Source organism: Aptenodytes patagonicus, chromosome 10, assembly GCF_965638725.1.
Source record: "Aptenodytes patagonicus chromosome 10, bAptPat1.pri.cur, whole genome shotgun sequence".
NCBI lineage: Eukaryota > Metazoa > Chordata > Aves > Sphenisciformes > Spheniscidae > Aptenodytes > Aptenodytes patagonicus.
This window is the reverse complement of record NC_134958.1, coordinates 15722141-15737252: the sequence shown is the minus strand read 5'-3', so window position 1 is coordinate 15737252 and position 15112 is coordinate 15722141. Positions and strand designations below refer to the sequence as shown.

At 40.4% G+C, this 15112-nt stretch overlaps 1 protein-coding gene across 3 annotated transcripts in view; it reads right to left on the bottom strand.

The window, feature by feature from the left end:
• The window catches only part of IQGAP1 (IQ motif containing GTPase activating protein 1), a 76417-nt gene that overhangs the window by 44147 nt on the left and 17158 nt on the right, over positions 1-15112 (bottom strand). For 2 of the 3 annotated variants that reach the window (XM_076348249.1, XM_076348251.1), the window contains 3 exons: positions 4727-4883; positions 4279-4356; positions 2503-2579 (listed from right to left, as the gene is read on the bottom strand). In XM_076348249.1, coding sequence (XP_076204364.1) covers positions 2503-2579; positions 4279-4356; positions 4727-4883 — 312 coding nt within the window. Of the gene's footprint in view, positions 1-2502; positions 2580-4278; positions 4357-4726; positions 4884-6770; positions 6796-15112 lie in introns of those variants that run through there. The other variant, XM_076348250.1, reaches the window with a different exon arrangement.

Below are 15112 nucleotides of genomic sequence, written 5' to 3'. Positions count from 1 at the left end.
AGAATTACAGAATGGTTGAGGCTAGAAGGGCGCTCTCAAGTTCATCTTGCTCAAGCTCCCTCCTCAAACAAGGTCACATAGGACCAGGTTCCCCAGGATCATGTCCAGATGGCTTCTGAATATCTCCAAGGGTGGAGACTCCACAACTTCTCTGGGCAACTTGTGCCACTCCTCAGTCACCCTCACAGTAAATAAAGTGTTTCCTGATGTTCAGAGGGACCCTCCTGTGGTTCAGTTTGTGCCAGTTGCCTCTTGTCCTGTCATGGGGCACCACTTGAAAAGAGCCTGGCTTCATCTTCTTTGCACCCTCCCTTCAGATAGCTACACACATTGCTGAGATTCCCCCGGAGCCTTCTCTTCTCAAGGCTCTCTCAGCCTTTCTTCATAGGAAAGGTGCTCTAGTCCATTAATGATCTCGGTGACCCTTCCTTCAACTCTCTGCAGTATGTCCGTGTCTCTCTCGTGCTGGGGAGCCCAGAACTGGACACAGTACTGCAGGTGTGGCCCCACCGGTGCTGAGTAGGGGGGAAATATTCACTAAGCTGATTTGGCTTACTAAAATGGTGTTAACGTATTCACTTGGAGCCTGATGAGAAATGGAACTGCTGCAAAGGAGGGATTAATCCATACATCTAGGGACAAATGGGACTGGGGAAAGAGAAGCAACTCCTCTCCTTTTTGCCTGTTGTACCAGCTCAGCACAGATCATGGAAATGTTACTCTCTATTAAAATACCTGATTATACAGGAACATTAAAAATAAACTATTAATAAAGTAAATATCCATTCCTCCGGTAAACTCAGTTTTAACGTGATTGGAAAATAGAAAGTAAGCAATACCACCTTTTCACATGACCTCAACGTGTCAAATGTAAATCTCCAATCTTTATAAATCTAAGCAGATTTTTTTTACAAAAGAAAACACAAACACCAGGCAGGAACATTTCTGACCTATGGACTGTCAACAAAACTGCATTCTAGATCTTTATTTCTGAACAGGAATATATTTCGGCACTAAGCCTGAAAAAAGAACAAGTGTTTATAAAAACATCCTTTTCCATATTTATATTTACATGTCAGAATTACTCTTCTTTCCTTGATAAGTAAAATTATTTAAATGATAAAATCTTGAGGAGGCTGCCTTTGCAGAGGAATTGGCTACAGAACATTTCAGCCAAAAAGTTTAACAACTGAAAAAACTAAGTAGTATGGAAAAGGTATTATTAGATGAAAGATTATAACTTCTACAGACTTAACTACTGGGATTGTTTGCATCTATTAATTTTGCTCCCTGAATTAATTTTCTTCTCCTAATATATGATCTAGAAAGAGTACAGCAACAACGAACTTAATTTTCTTGGGGGGGGGGGGGGGGCCAGAATGGCCAGGATATAACAAAGAACATGTAACAAGAATATATGCCAGCCAACTCCTGGCATAAAGTAGCTACAGTAGCAATCACAAAGCTGCCAGCAAGGGAGGAACTTTGCCATAACCTAAACAAAAAGGAGCATTGGCAGTGTACCCCACCACAGGTCTACTCCTCACTGCTCTATAAACTCCAAATGACTTATTCTACAGAGATAACTCATTGTAGATCTAAAGTTAGGATCAAGCTCACTTCTATAAATAATAATTTCATCTACAGCAATCTGAAATATCAGATAACATTCAGATAAATGCAATCCATCTCCATGGATTTCACACTGGCAACAGATCAGAGAGCAGAACAAGCCATTCTTGAGAACTGAAACTGAGCAAGCAACAGATGAAGACCCAAATGTATACAATCCAGCATTCAATCACCTAGTAAATTCTACAAAAGGAATCCTTTTTAAATAACTCAACATGTTCCAAAAACCACACTTGCATTCAAACCAGCTAGCCAGGGGAAAAAAAAAAAAACAACAAAAAACCAACAAAGCCCCCCAAAATAAAAAAAAACCACATGCAATGTGCCATCCTGTCAAATTGAAGAGTAAAGCATCAACAAACGAATCCTCCCAGTTTTCTCAAGAGCTGGGATTATCCTACTCAGTCTATGTGAGATTTTAAAATTTAAAAGACCTTTCAATAACAGTTCCTGCTTGATCACTTACTGTGGTCATCAAGATACACATACTCCAGTACAATACTGTGACCACACTGACTGATCCCTAGATAAACTAATATTTTCCTTTCTCATAAACACCTTTTAGAGCTTCAGGCTTTCCTTTAAGCCCCAAAATGTTTAGTTCTGCCTCAGACAGTAGAGAGGGAGGGTGAGAACTGGGATGGGAAGGTAGTAATCACAACATACTGACATTCTTTTTCCTTCAGCATGTGATTTGGCCACTGCACAAGGCAAAATACTGGCTTCATGGATCTTTGCTCTGACCTGGTAATATTTTTCTGCTAGAAAATTTGTCCTCATCCAGCTTTCAGTTCAGCTCTCTCCCCTCTCACCTTTCAGCTTTGCAGAAAGATTTCAGAAGCAATTAGATTTCTGCCTAGCATGCCTTACCTGAGTGCATGAATACAATAGATACAGCGTGGCATGTTCTTGCGATCATAGATATCTGTAGTTTCTGGGTAGAATATCTAAAGATAAAACAAAGTTAACAGTCTGAATTATACTCACTCTATATAGCCAAATTGCATAGATAAACCCAATTCTTCTGCAGTACACTAATGAAACAGCCCACAGAACAAAACTCTTCAAGCTTCTCTGCCCTGACCCAACATTACTCCTACTTGAAGCACCAATCCTTCCTTTTGTTTCTACCACCCAAACCAGGGCTCCCCTTTTCCTGCCCACGTTCTACACACACAGATGAGTACACCCTTTCTTTTGTGTGCCCACCAAGATACTGGGTCATGAGGTATTAACGAGGACTTTGGTGAAAGCCAAGAGATGAAAAAAATACTTACAACAGAAGAGAGAAGAGAGGATTTTGTTTGGACTAAATAGGGTTGAGAAGCGAGGGAAGAGACAGTGACAAAGGGAAACTGAGACCAACACTGAGGTGCCCTACATACTACATTTTCAGTTAGCTGGACCCAAAAGCTTTAAGACAGTCTCAAATGCAAAGCTCTTCAAAGTTTAACACAAGGGGCTAATACTGCAAGTGTCAACTCATTCAGAAGTGCTGACAATGTACGTTACTTTCTAGTTATTGGAAGGTTCCTTGCTGTTCCCTATGAGCACAAAATAGCATTGCTCTTTCTGTAAAGGCAAGAGCAACTGAAGGACCCTCACAATTCCACAGCATCACTTCCCTGGCTCTTCTGCATGGGAAAATACTTAAAGCACCAATATCTCTTTGTCAATGTACTGGACCAGTTTCTTTAACATCTCCTCACACATTTATTTCCCCCCAAAACCCACTTACATCTGAAAATCTTGCCTCATACCTGGCACTTAACTTCTCTCCGTCTAGCTCCCTCCTCATTTATTTTCACCTAACAACCTTAACAGCATATTTCAGTATTTCCTAATCCCAAATTTCTTCCTGTAAGATCATCATAAATCCCAGCAAGGCTCAACTAGTAAATCTCAACAAGTTATTTGAAAAACTTTGCCAAAAATAAAGTGTTCAATTTGCAAGCAGGTATGCAAACAAAACTTACATCAGATTAAACTACGCAAGGCTAGTTTTGGCAAGACTAAGCATAACATGGCTTACAAAAAACAACAACAACAAAAAAAACCACGTTAAAAAAAATTTACTTACTATCCATGTACGCAACTTGACTATCAGCACAACACTACCACAGTTCCATACATATTCATGCAACAGTGTTTATTAACTTAGAGGAGTTTATCTGGCCGTTCCCCTAGTGAAGCCAGTAATTTATATTTGATTAAGCTACACCAGGAACATTTCAACTTGATGTGAAAATTTCGTAGGGAAATCCGAAGAAATGGAGAACATAGTAATTTCTGTTGTGCTGCTTCTTTTAGCATAGATTTCTAAAAAAGCTTCCACAATCAAACTGTAGCTCAGATATTGCTCAAAAGAATGCATGGCAAGAACAATGTAATGCAGATGTTATGCAAGATTAGTGATATTAAGGTTATGGTACAGAAAGTGGAACTATTTTGCTCCTAGCCATTCGCACACATAGCAGTATGAAATCTTTCAGCAAGTTTTAGGAGAGAATTTCTACAGGGACGCAAATCTAGAAAATGAAGAATTAACTAGATGAAGTCTGCTGACTTTTGTACAACAGCAAATGCTTCCATGGAATGTAAAGCTTTTCTGAGACTATTTATCTGCACGTACAACATAGAAATTACCTTGGGGAGACCGATCTCAGCCATGGCATTCAGCCACTGGATTACATTATCTGTGTGCCGGAAGTGGAGGCCAGTTGCCTGAAATAAAAATAGGCAGGAACAAGGGGGAGGGCAGTAAGAAACAAAATATCACAGCTGCCAAGAACAGCAGGGAGGTTCATTAAGACGGACAGTGAAACAGTACTCTTACAGAAAAGGAGTCAGAAGTCTTCTATATACGATTATATTGACTGTTTATGACAAGTTCTTTCACATGAGTGCAAGCTCAGATATAAAGCTAAGAGTCTACTCCCCCCAACTTAACCAATATTCTAGACTGAAGGTGGAGTTTCTCAGGTAATACTAATAGAAACTAACTTTCTGCTTATTTGCTCACAGTACCTCCGTGTGCACATTTTCCTATTTTAGATGTCTACTTAAAGCAGTATCTATGGCCAACAGCTCTCACCTTATATCTAGTCTGTTCCCTATCATAGATTTTCTTCACAGAAACCACTTTAGGGGAGAAGAAGTTTCCAAGTTTGGCCAGGTAGACCCCATTTCTCAATCCTTCTTCCAGCTCTGTTGTGGGAGGCAGCTCCTCATTCAGACAGGCCTCCATCCATCTGGAAGTGCAAGAAGAACAAAGTTCGTCACATGAGCATATTTACAATTTGTGAACACAACCCCATGCTAAACAAGTTTCATGCTGCTACTGCTGTCATACTCTAGCATACTGTTTACTTAGCATTAGCGGTTGAAAGTGGGTATAGCACTACCACACAATCTGTGTCATTAAAATGCTAGTCAGTAACGCTTCAGACAAAATATTAAGGAGAAGTACGGAGTCCAGTAGCCAGAGTTTCACAAGTAATTAAGATACCATCTCACCACCATGTTTCTTCTTCAGCCCATGATTTAGCTGGTACTAGTCTAGACATAGTGGCCAACCTGTCCTTTAGCTAACTGAAATCTTCCTCTTGAGTACAGGCTTATCTCACAAGCATTTCTTTACTCTCATTAAGTATCTGCTAGTTATTTCATGACTTTGTACCACTTATTCTAGCTCTTTTAGCTGATCTCAGGGCCTCAGAAAGGCCCTACAATGTTGTCATCAAGTCTACCTTCCTGACCTATATATTTTCTCCCACCCTACTATACATTTCAAAAACAGGGGAAAAAACCTGGAACAGGCATTCCTCTCCTCATAACAACTGATTTTCTCTTATCTTGTTTCCTTCCATCTCATTTAATGGTGTCACGGATCCTCATGACAAAAACAAAGATTACAACAGCAAACAACTTGAAAAGTCATTGTTCTCAAAACAGAGGTGCACCTTGATAATTATTCTGTACAGAGCTACCAGAGGCTGTATACTGCAAGCTCAGGTATGCAGTTTCTTCCAAAGACGATGTGCTCCCTGGCTGTTCTGCTCTCTGAAAAAGGGAGCTGCGCAGCCATGGACCACTTTCTAAAGCGTTTTCCTTAGATCATGCCTCACTTGCAGCTAAACTCTGAAGTGCTTGGATCAATAAAGATCACAGAAAAGCGGCTTTCAAGACAATAGCGGCCCAGAATAGCAGTAGCTCATATTATAAAAGAGCTGACAGTGTTAATAATAAGGTTAATAATGTGGCCCACGGGGATTATAAGTCCACATTACTGGGACTGATCTTAAAGACAGGCAAGTAGAGGACTCTGCTTGAACCCAATGAACAGAATTTTAACATTCTAAATACTGTTTCACATGCACACGTAACTGTAAACTATTTAGCTCCATATTAATCCAGGCAAAATAACAGGAAAACACCATACTGGATGCAAGTGGTAACAGATTAAATGAGTAACTGTAGTAAATTAACACAATTTCACAGAAATCAGTCCTGTAAAGCACGCCTGGGAGAACTACGTAGCTCTGTTGACCAACTAAACCTGCAGACATTTCACATCTGCGAAGCGTGAGGCTTCATGCCTCGTAATATTCCGATTAAAATCAAGCACTGTACATACATACAAAAAATAGCTTATATATACACTAAGAACTAACAGACATCTCCAAGCAATGTTTTCATGGGGGTTCATTGAATGGTGCTGTTTCTAATGCATTTTGGCATAGATGTGTGCTATGCCCCCCTCTTTCAGTTCTCCAGGAAGTAAACACAAAAATTGAGGATGACAAAGTTAGGGAATTAGAGGATAACACCAATATTAGCATAACTGTAACCTATAATTAGCACACAGGTGGTCACAGCTTGAATAAGAACAGGACTGTTCAAATAACCTAGGCTTTAGACATGGTTAAATATTAGGTCATTGATCTAGCTTATCTACAGACTGGGGATTGTATCCTAAAAGACAACTGTGACACTGAAAAATGTGTAATGAGTTCAGCAGACGAAATGAATTCAAAGTTTAAAGCTGTAAGACCTAATGTTATTGTGGGGTGTATACAAAGGGGAACAGCAAAGTCAGGCACTACTATTCTTTTGTATATGATACTGATGAGACTAACCTTGTCACTGTGGTCTGCATTTTTTTGAACTGGAGAGCAGGAATAAGAGAGGAAAGAAGTTTTTGATTAGCTAAGATAATACTTCACAGTAAGAAGCCTGAACAATGCAGTGCATTCAGTTTGTTGAACTAAAGTCTGAGGAGCAGCTTGATGCTCTGACAGTCCTTTGGTAGCAGACTCAAATCAGATGACTGAAATTGTAGTCACTGACATCAGCCTGCTCCACCTTTTCTGATAAACAGCACCAAATCTAATGCAGGAGCATATGAACTGCACATGAATCAGCTTCTGAACCACCAATTTTCAGCCCAGCATGCAAGGCTCAATGGAAAGAGCTAAAAATTACTTAACCTGCAATATCTGAGATGACAACAGAATAATTGACTGTTCTTTCTAACCTTAACGAGAAAATAATACATGATGATTTCTTTACAGTAATTTAGAAAAGAAGTATTATAAAATTTAATTTGCATTTGGGGGATATTTTTGCACAGTTTACTCTTGATCTCAAATACAGAACACTGTAGCAGTACACGACAGAGACGAGATGCATTCAAATTCATCATGGCCAGTTTTTCATCTCTCCTGAGAGGGCAGTAAACTGCATTTCTAATTATAGAAGACAGGTAGTTGTTAGTGAAAATGAAAAATCTCACAGGCTGCAATATTTTAATGGTCAAAGGAAAGACAACTTTGACTAGTGCAGACGTGCAGTCTTAGACAATCTTCTTAACTGTCTTGCCTGTATTCAGTTTCAACTATCTCTAAGGTTTACTTTTTTTAACCTACCACAGAGCTAGTCTGTTACTCTACCACAGCTCCCCCATTTTCATGTCTGTTAGCATAAACAGAATGCTTGCTAAAACATACATTACAGATGAATGTACATCTTCACTACTCAAACTCAAGCAGAACGCCAGTCAAGTTCTCATGTCTGAATCTATTATTTCTCCATCTCTCTCTACTTGAAATGTTAGTATACAATGCGGTCTCATGGTACATAAAGCGGCCATCTGCCTTTTAAGATAAACAAGCCAGTGTTCTTAAGACAACAAAAAAGGCATAACGCTAGTGCTTTGTTCTTTGCTCTAACTCTGTATTTGCATAAGTAAAGGTACAATTCAAACACATCTATTTAGCTCAGCTGCCACTAATCCTCAGATGGCCTTTTCTATTAACACAAGTTAAAATCAGCCATAGCCATTCCGATGCCTACACCCAAGAGCATCTAAAAACTGACTGTAGAGCAAATACAGCATAAAGTCCTCAAATTTTTAATTCATCCCTCTTGCACTTCTGTTTGAGGTTTTTTTTAAAGATCTAATCCCTGATGCTGTTTTCCTATTTGTGGATTCTGCAGCAGACAGTTGTGTGTACAGCCTTGTTGTTGAAAGAATACTCATGATTCAATAAAGGATTTACAAACAGCTTGATTTCACTGCTGTTTCTTTGGTTATTCAGATTGTTTTCAGTATCTGCATTCTTCTCTGGATAACATAGAAAAATGCGAAGTTATTTCAAAAGAAAAAACTCACTAACATTCCATAGCTGCTCATCATGAAGTACCTACAACCAGCCACCATTACAGTCCCCAAATCTCAGTTCTACTGATTCTTCCATCTGAATGCAAACAACTACTCAATTTTAAGACCCATCCCCTTTGCCCAGGAAAGACTTTTCCTCACACTTGGCTTCTCTACAGCTCCAAGCAACAGAGGTGACACCTTTGAAAAGCTAACACAAGCAAGAAAAAGGTGCCACAAAGCTTTCCAATGAGGTTGCCACGGTAACTAATCACAGAAAGAGGTCAGCAACCAGATGTCTCCAACAGGCACAGGGGGAGATTTCAGGAGAGCCTGGAAGGAAGGGGAAGAGAAAAAAAGGGAAACTACACATTTCTCAGGAACTAGTGCTCACAAAAATCAACAGCAAGAAACAGTTTTATGTTCCTGCTGACAGCCCTCCCACAACACGGAGTGGTTTTCTGCAGGAAACAGGCAACACACCAGATTTTTCCAACTTCTGCTGGCTTCTCATTCTCCAGCCATCTCACTCACTTCTAGTCTTTCCCAACTCCCAAAACTAGAATAAATTTCCTAATTAAGGTCTCACAAAACTCTTCATAAAACGTACAACATGACAATTGTAGCCTCTGCTCTGAATGTCCAGATTACAAAGGCTCTGTGGGCAGAAACTTTCTATCAGCAAAGGAGTAGCTGGTTGGAATGCCTGAGACAAACTTCACACAAAAATGACTGGGCCCTAGCACTACTGAAGAAAGTGTTACTTGAAATGGGACACTGCAACACTACATGGGGGGGTTGCAGAAGGAGAAGAACTACTGCCCCCCTCAAAAAGAGTGGATACTCTGCAGAAATCAAGAAGTATCCTTTCATATTCCAGAGAAGCACCTAAAACACTATTTGGAAAGGTATATAAAAATGACATTTCCAAGCCTCAAGTCTCACACACACTTTGTGGGTTCTACTCACTTTCCTAAAAAGCTGCAAGAAGTCAGAGGACTGATTTATGTGCCCTTTGATAGCACCTGACTAACTGGAAATGATAATTAGTCTCACTGCCTGGTTTATTCACAGAATCACAGAACAGCCCAAGTTGGAAGGGACCTCGAAAGATCATCTGGTCCAACCTCCTGTGGTAAAGGGAGCCTATATGATATTATCTAGCACCCTGTCCAGTTGCGTCTTGAAAACCTCCAGTGATGGGGACTCCACCACATCCCTGGGGAGGTTGTTACAGTGGTTGATTGTTCTCACTGCAAAAAATTTATTTCTTGTATCAAGATGAAACCTCTCCCAGTGTAACTTGCACCCATTGCCCCTTGTCCTCTCCATGTGGCTCCTTGTGAAGAGAGAGCCTCTGTCCTCTTTGTAGCCGCCCTTTAAGTACTGGAAAACTGTGATGAGGTCCCCCCCCCCGAGCCTTCTCTTCGCCAAGGTGAAAAGACCTAACTCCCTCAGTGTTTCTTTATAGGGCAGGTTCTCCAGCAGTTTCATCATCTTTGTGGCCCTCCTTTGGACCCTCTATTCACATATGAGAACGTCACCAGTTAGCCACCAAACACCAGGTGATAAGCAGCCATGTTCTCTCCCATCTTGTCTTTGAGCTCCTTGCCATCTAACTTGGGAAAACAATAGGAAGACTGTTTATGCAAAGCCTGTAAGGTACAGAAAACAAATACAACCCGAAGGACATGTTAAGGGAGTAAGGAACTGAGTCAAAGTACAAGTTACAGAAAGCAAACCAGTTCAACAAGTTTTGACAGGAGTTCAGTATTCAATGTGAACAGCTTACAAGTTTTATGCAGTAAAGGGATGGGAGTGCAGAAGGCATCAACTCAGGACACGTACAAGTCGTAGATGGTGGGGGCTACATGTCAGAAGAGTTCCAAATAAGATATAAATCAAAATACCCTGTATTAGAGAAGCTTCCACAAGGCAAAAGATGCTCAGTCCCTCTAGTCCAACTGCAAACAGTATTGATAGCCTCAGAAAGTCTCATGGACCTTACATTTAGTACTTCAGGTACAGTGCACTTAAACAGTAAGTTAACAATTTTGAAGTAGAAAAAGCATATATAGGAAGTTGCTAATTTAAGCCTAGTTTAGCCTGGAAAGCATTAGCTTTCCTGCAAGCTTCTCAACAGTCTCCTATAGTAAGAGACTTAGTACCACACCTTCTTTTCTAATGTGACATAAATACAGTGTTTTGTGACTTAGACTGTAATATTTCCTCAGGTTAATTTTATAAATAGGAATGCAAACGTTCTTCTAAAAGGATTAAAAATCAAGCTCATTGCCACAGCTTCTTGAACAGAATGTTCTCAAAGAAGCCTCTACTGCAAATGAAGAATTGTGGATCATAGACAGTTAAACTGGGAGAGCACTTTCAATCCCAAATGAGACACCATTGCACTGTGGAGTGCAGCCTGAGCCCAAAAAAAGGGAGGCTTGCAACCCAAAGCAGGACAGGGAGCCTGGAAAAGCAACAAGGAGTAGTGTTTACCAGTAAGAAAAGGTTTCTGGGAACACCTGGCCAACTTCCGTACATGAGCTACAAAAAGAAACTCATTCTTCTGCAAACTATTTTCCTGGGTTTTGGTGCTTTTCTCTCAAAAAACCCCTTAGTTCTTCTTGAACTTTAAGTTCTAGAAAAATGCAGATAGCAAGTGAATGAGCGATAGAGAAAACATTACACAAGTTTAAAAATTCTGGACCATTATCCAAAAGATACTGTAAAGCAAGTCAAACACTATCATTCAGATCATGCTCTTCCCCTATCCCACATGGCTGCATTTCCTGTGCTGCTTCAACCCAACCTTCATAGAATCTCTGAGGCTGGAAGGGACCTCTTGAGGTCTAGTCCAACTCCTCCCTGCCCCCATGAGCAACCCTTTCCCCCACTCCTTCTGAGTGGGGCAAAAGCTTTCTGTAACGTCACTTTTGTGCCTTAGATCATTACAACCAAAGACTCCTGAGACACAGAGCTACTCAAACCCTGGAAGAGTCCAAATGCTAGCAATAGGGTTCATAATACGCCAATAAGGTTCTTGGGAGGGTAACAAAAAAACCACCCACTCTGTTTAACCTAGGAAGGCCTAAAATGAAAGTAGAAGGGACATGTGACCAAATCATTTAATGCCTTACGGAAGGACATAGAGGCAGCGAGTTCTGTTTAAGCATCTCCATAAAGTAAGATAAATAGCCCATAATTAGAACATAAGCTGTCTCAATGTACTCATACCTGTTTCAACAGGTTCCTAAGTGGGTGTTAATATAACTACAAAACTAGGGCAATTTACATACAATAACTCTCCCTCTTGGTGCGGCATTGCTTAACCATTTGCTAGGCCAGAGGACAAAACGATGTTTTCAGAAAGCATTACGCAGTACCTTTTACATTTAAAAGCTCACATAGTAATATTAAAATTAACACCTGTCATCCTTAAAAGGCAGAAATAAATGCAGAATTTCCAGATGAACAAGAGGAAACCATTTCTCAAGTCTCACGGGGCCGGGGCATGGGAGAACCTGGTTGATGGGCAGCAACCACTACTCCCTTTAGACATTTGGCATTAGAACAATATGCCACCAATAAGCTTTCTGCAGAAACTTTGAATTCTTTTTTGCTACTTTGGCAGTTTCCACTACTCCCCCTCCCTCTCACCAGCACAGAAAAGGTAATTTTTAACCCAGTATTAATTCTTCAATCAAATTTCATCACATGACTGCATAGGTAATGTTGGACTCTCCAATTTTACTGAAGCTAGCTCAAGTTAAAGTAGTAATTGCACCTTTCTAATCAGTCAGTCCTACTGCTATGAAATGCAGATCCCCCTCTTAGAAAAAGATCCTTGAATATCTACACGCAGCTACTACCATCAGCTGCAATTTAGAGCCAGGCCTTCCTTGAGAAGACATGACAGTGTAAACGTAACATCAGGTATTGTCAGACAGCCAGTCTCTCAAGTAATGCTGTCTTCAAACTTTTAAAGGAAACACTGCTCCATTAGCAAGGACTGGAAAAAATTAACATCAGTCATCTCAACTACCAGCTTCTTTACTTTCCCCCAATGCAGCATTATCAAGGATTGTGACAAGTTACACAGAGGTGTCATATTTTCAACAGTATCACAGGCCAATTTTAACCAGAACTAGAGTTGAGACACAGCAGAAACTTAACATTGATCACATGGGAGATATTTTGCTCTTATGCTTGTGAAAACATCAAAAGTCTGGCTAATCCTGAGACAATGGAAAAAATGTGGAAAAAAGAAAAAGTCACTCTTTTCCTCTCAGACTGATTATAGATAAGCCTGAGGAAGAAGAACTAGCAACCCATCTCTCCAGAAATTGTTGCAAGAATACCCGATTTAATAAACAAAAATAGTACAGCAGACAATTAAAAAAAATGGACAAAACCCGTAAGGAACACTGCTCATTTCATGGCAGGACTACCATGCAGTATGTTCCAGCACAGAAAGAAAACAGAACATGGCATAGAAAACACAGAAGGCATTGACAGTCAAAAAAAGAGATCTTTATCAACCAGTGAGGAAAGCTCACTTCTTGGTCATCACTAAAGTAGTAGTAATTTCAAGGTAAAATTAATTATTTGCAGAGGCCAGAAGTTACTTTTTCTAACCTTCAGCTGGCCTAGAACTTCAAGACAATGGCTTTTCCTTTTGTACACAGACATAGACAGTGACATTTTTCAACTCTGAGACCAGACTGCAGCCCAACACACCGTCTGGGTCTGCACCTGGTGGTCGCTTCCACTGTGTTGGCCTCAAGAGCAATGCTTCAGTACTTCTAGCCATTAAGAACTCTACGAAGATAAAGTATGTAACAGTAACACATCATGCTAAAGGATAACCAGTACCACTCGTATCAGAATCTGGTACCAATGCTAAGTGTTGGTTGAAGCTCAGTTGTCCGCAGGATCACATCACATTCTGGTTATTGCACACCTCACCAATTTCATTAGCGGGAAAGCTGCAAACAGAACCTCAATGCAAACTTCTGAGCCTCTTGTTTGGGAGCACTGGCCAGAGTTCTTGATCATGGGTCAGAATCACGGGAGTCTTCTCTTTGTAAGCATGTCCATGCCACAGCACTCCTTGCTTGCTTCTAGTGGTCCCCCCTACCAGCTACATTTCAGAAGGGTGTTATCTTGTTCTTCAAGAAGGCTGAATATGCTTTATTTCCTCCTGAAGGAGGTCTAGAGGTGGACTGGAGTGGCATTGAGCTTGATTCTCTTTCCAGGCGCATATGACACCCTCCAGTCTTTGTAACACTGTCTGTATACTACACCAACATATTTTAATGAGCAAAATAAGCCTGCCTAAACCTGTGCTCTACTAACACAGCCTGTCTTACACATAGTTAGACTGTCTTGCACATCTCCTTCTCCTAACCGTGAAATAGGCAAGCTATTTGCCCAAAATCAAGTTCTTCAAACACATCTTCAAGATGTGATCTCCATGTGCATGCTTACACTATGGGTACAAATTCTTGAAACGAGGTGATCTTTTTGCGCTTTCAAAGTAATCCTATGGGTATTCACCTGTTGCTATATCCATATACAGACAAAAAGTGCATCTTACACTCTTAGTTTCTTCAAATCTCACAATACCCAAAATTAAATGGAAAAGAGAAGGCGCAATTTGAATGGATGTACTGAAAATGCCATGAAGAACTTAAAGAGTTATTTCCAGTTGCTTCCTCTTCCGAGCGTTCACCCCCTAACATTTAAAATGTAGGCAATTCCAAGTAACACTGTTCAGCCTGCACAGGGGTCTGGAGAGGTACCTAGATACTGTTAAAAGAGCGACTGAAGAGCCGCTCAACCATTAACTATGGTTGGAACTTGGAAGCTGTGCAAAAGCTACATATAGTGTTTAGCAAAACTAACAAAGCTTCAGAGATCTTTCTCAAAAACACCGAAGACATTTGTACTCTTGGAAGGTATTCACAGCACAATGAATACTGGCACTCTTGTAGAAGGTTCTTCAGAGTCCAATACTGAGTGCAACAAACACCTGTCAACATAAACAGCACAGGTGCCCTCTGCTATGAAAACAAAGAGGCAAGAGATCACACTGCAGTCCTTCAGCCTGTTGAAGATAAAGCATTCATAGTGTCCAAGACTATGAACTTATTTATAAATCCTGAATGCATATAGTTCAAGAAAGAGTGATCAACAGTATTTCATGCTAAAAAACACAGCTCAGAAAAAAAAAAATTCTAAGTGGTGACAGCTTTACAACTCATTCCACTGTTGAAGTGACACCCTGTTGACCTCAGAGAGGCTCTTACTCCAAATTTGCCCAGCACTCAGTCAGCTTAGGGACTGCCAACATATTCCCTAAGGAAATAACCACCTTGATTTTAAGTAGAGGCAAGCTGCTAGGAAGGGCATGGAATTGTGATACACAACCACCAGGATCCTTCCACTTAATGCTGCACATCAGGCTGGGATTCTACATGAGCTCTTGCGAGAGCAGGCCTTCAAGTAATGGTTAAAAAAGCTAATCCCAGAACATCAATGCTGAGATCACTGGGGATATTGTTACCTCACAGGGAACTAACACAGTTCTTTAAACACAATCATCTAGAGAAAGACTGGGAAGTCTATCCCTCAAACTATTACAGTACACCATGTCTTAAAATAAACCCCTGTAATTCCAAGCTCTACAGTGGACCTACAGCACTGCATTCTCCCACTTCATTTATTAGAGTAAGAAATCTTTTTGCTTACTGCTCTTGAAGGAAAAGGTTCCTGCAAGAGTTTATTGCTTACATCTCCAAACCAGCTAGAAAA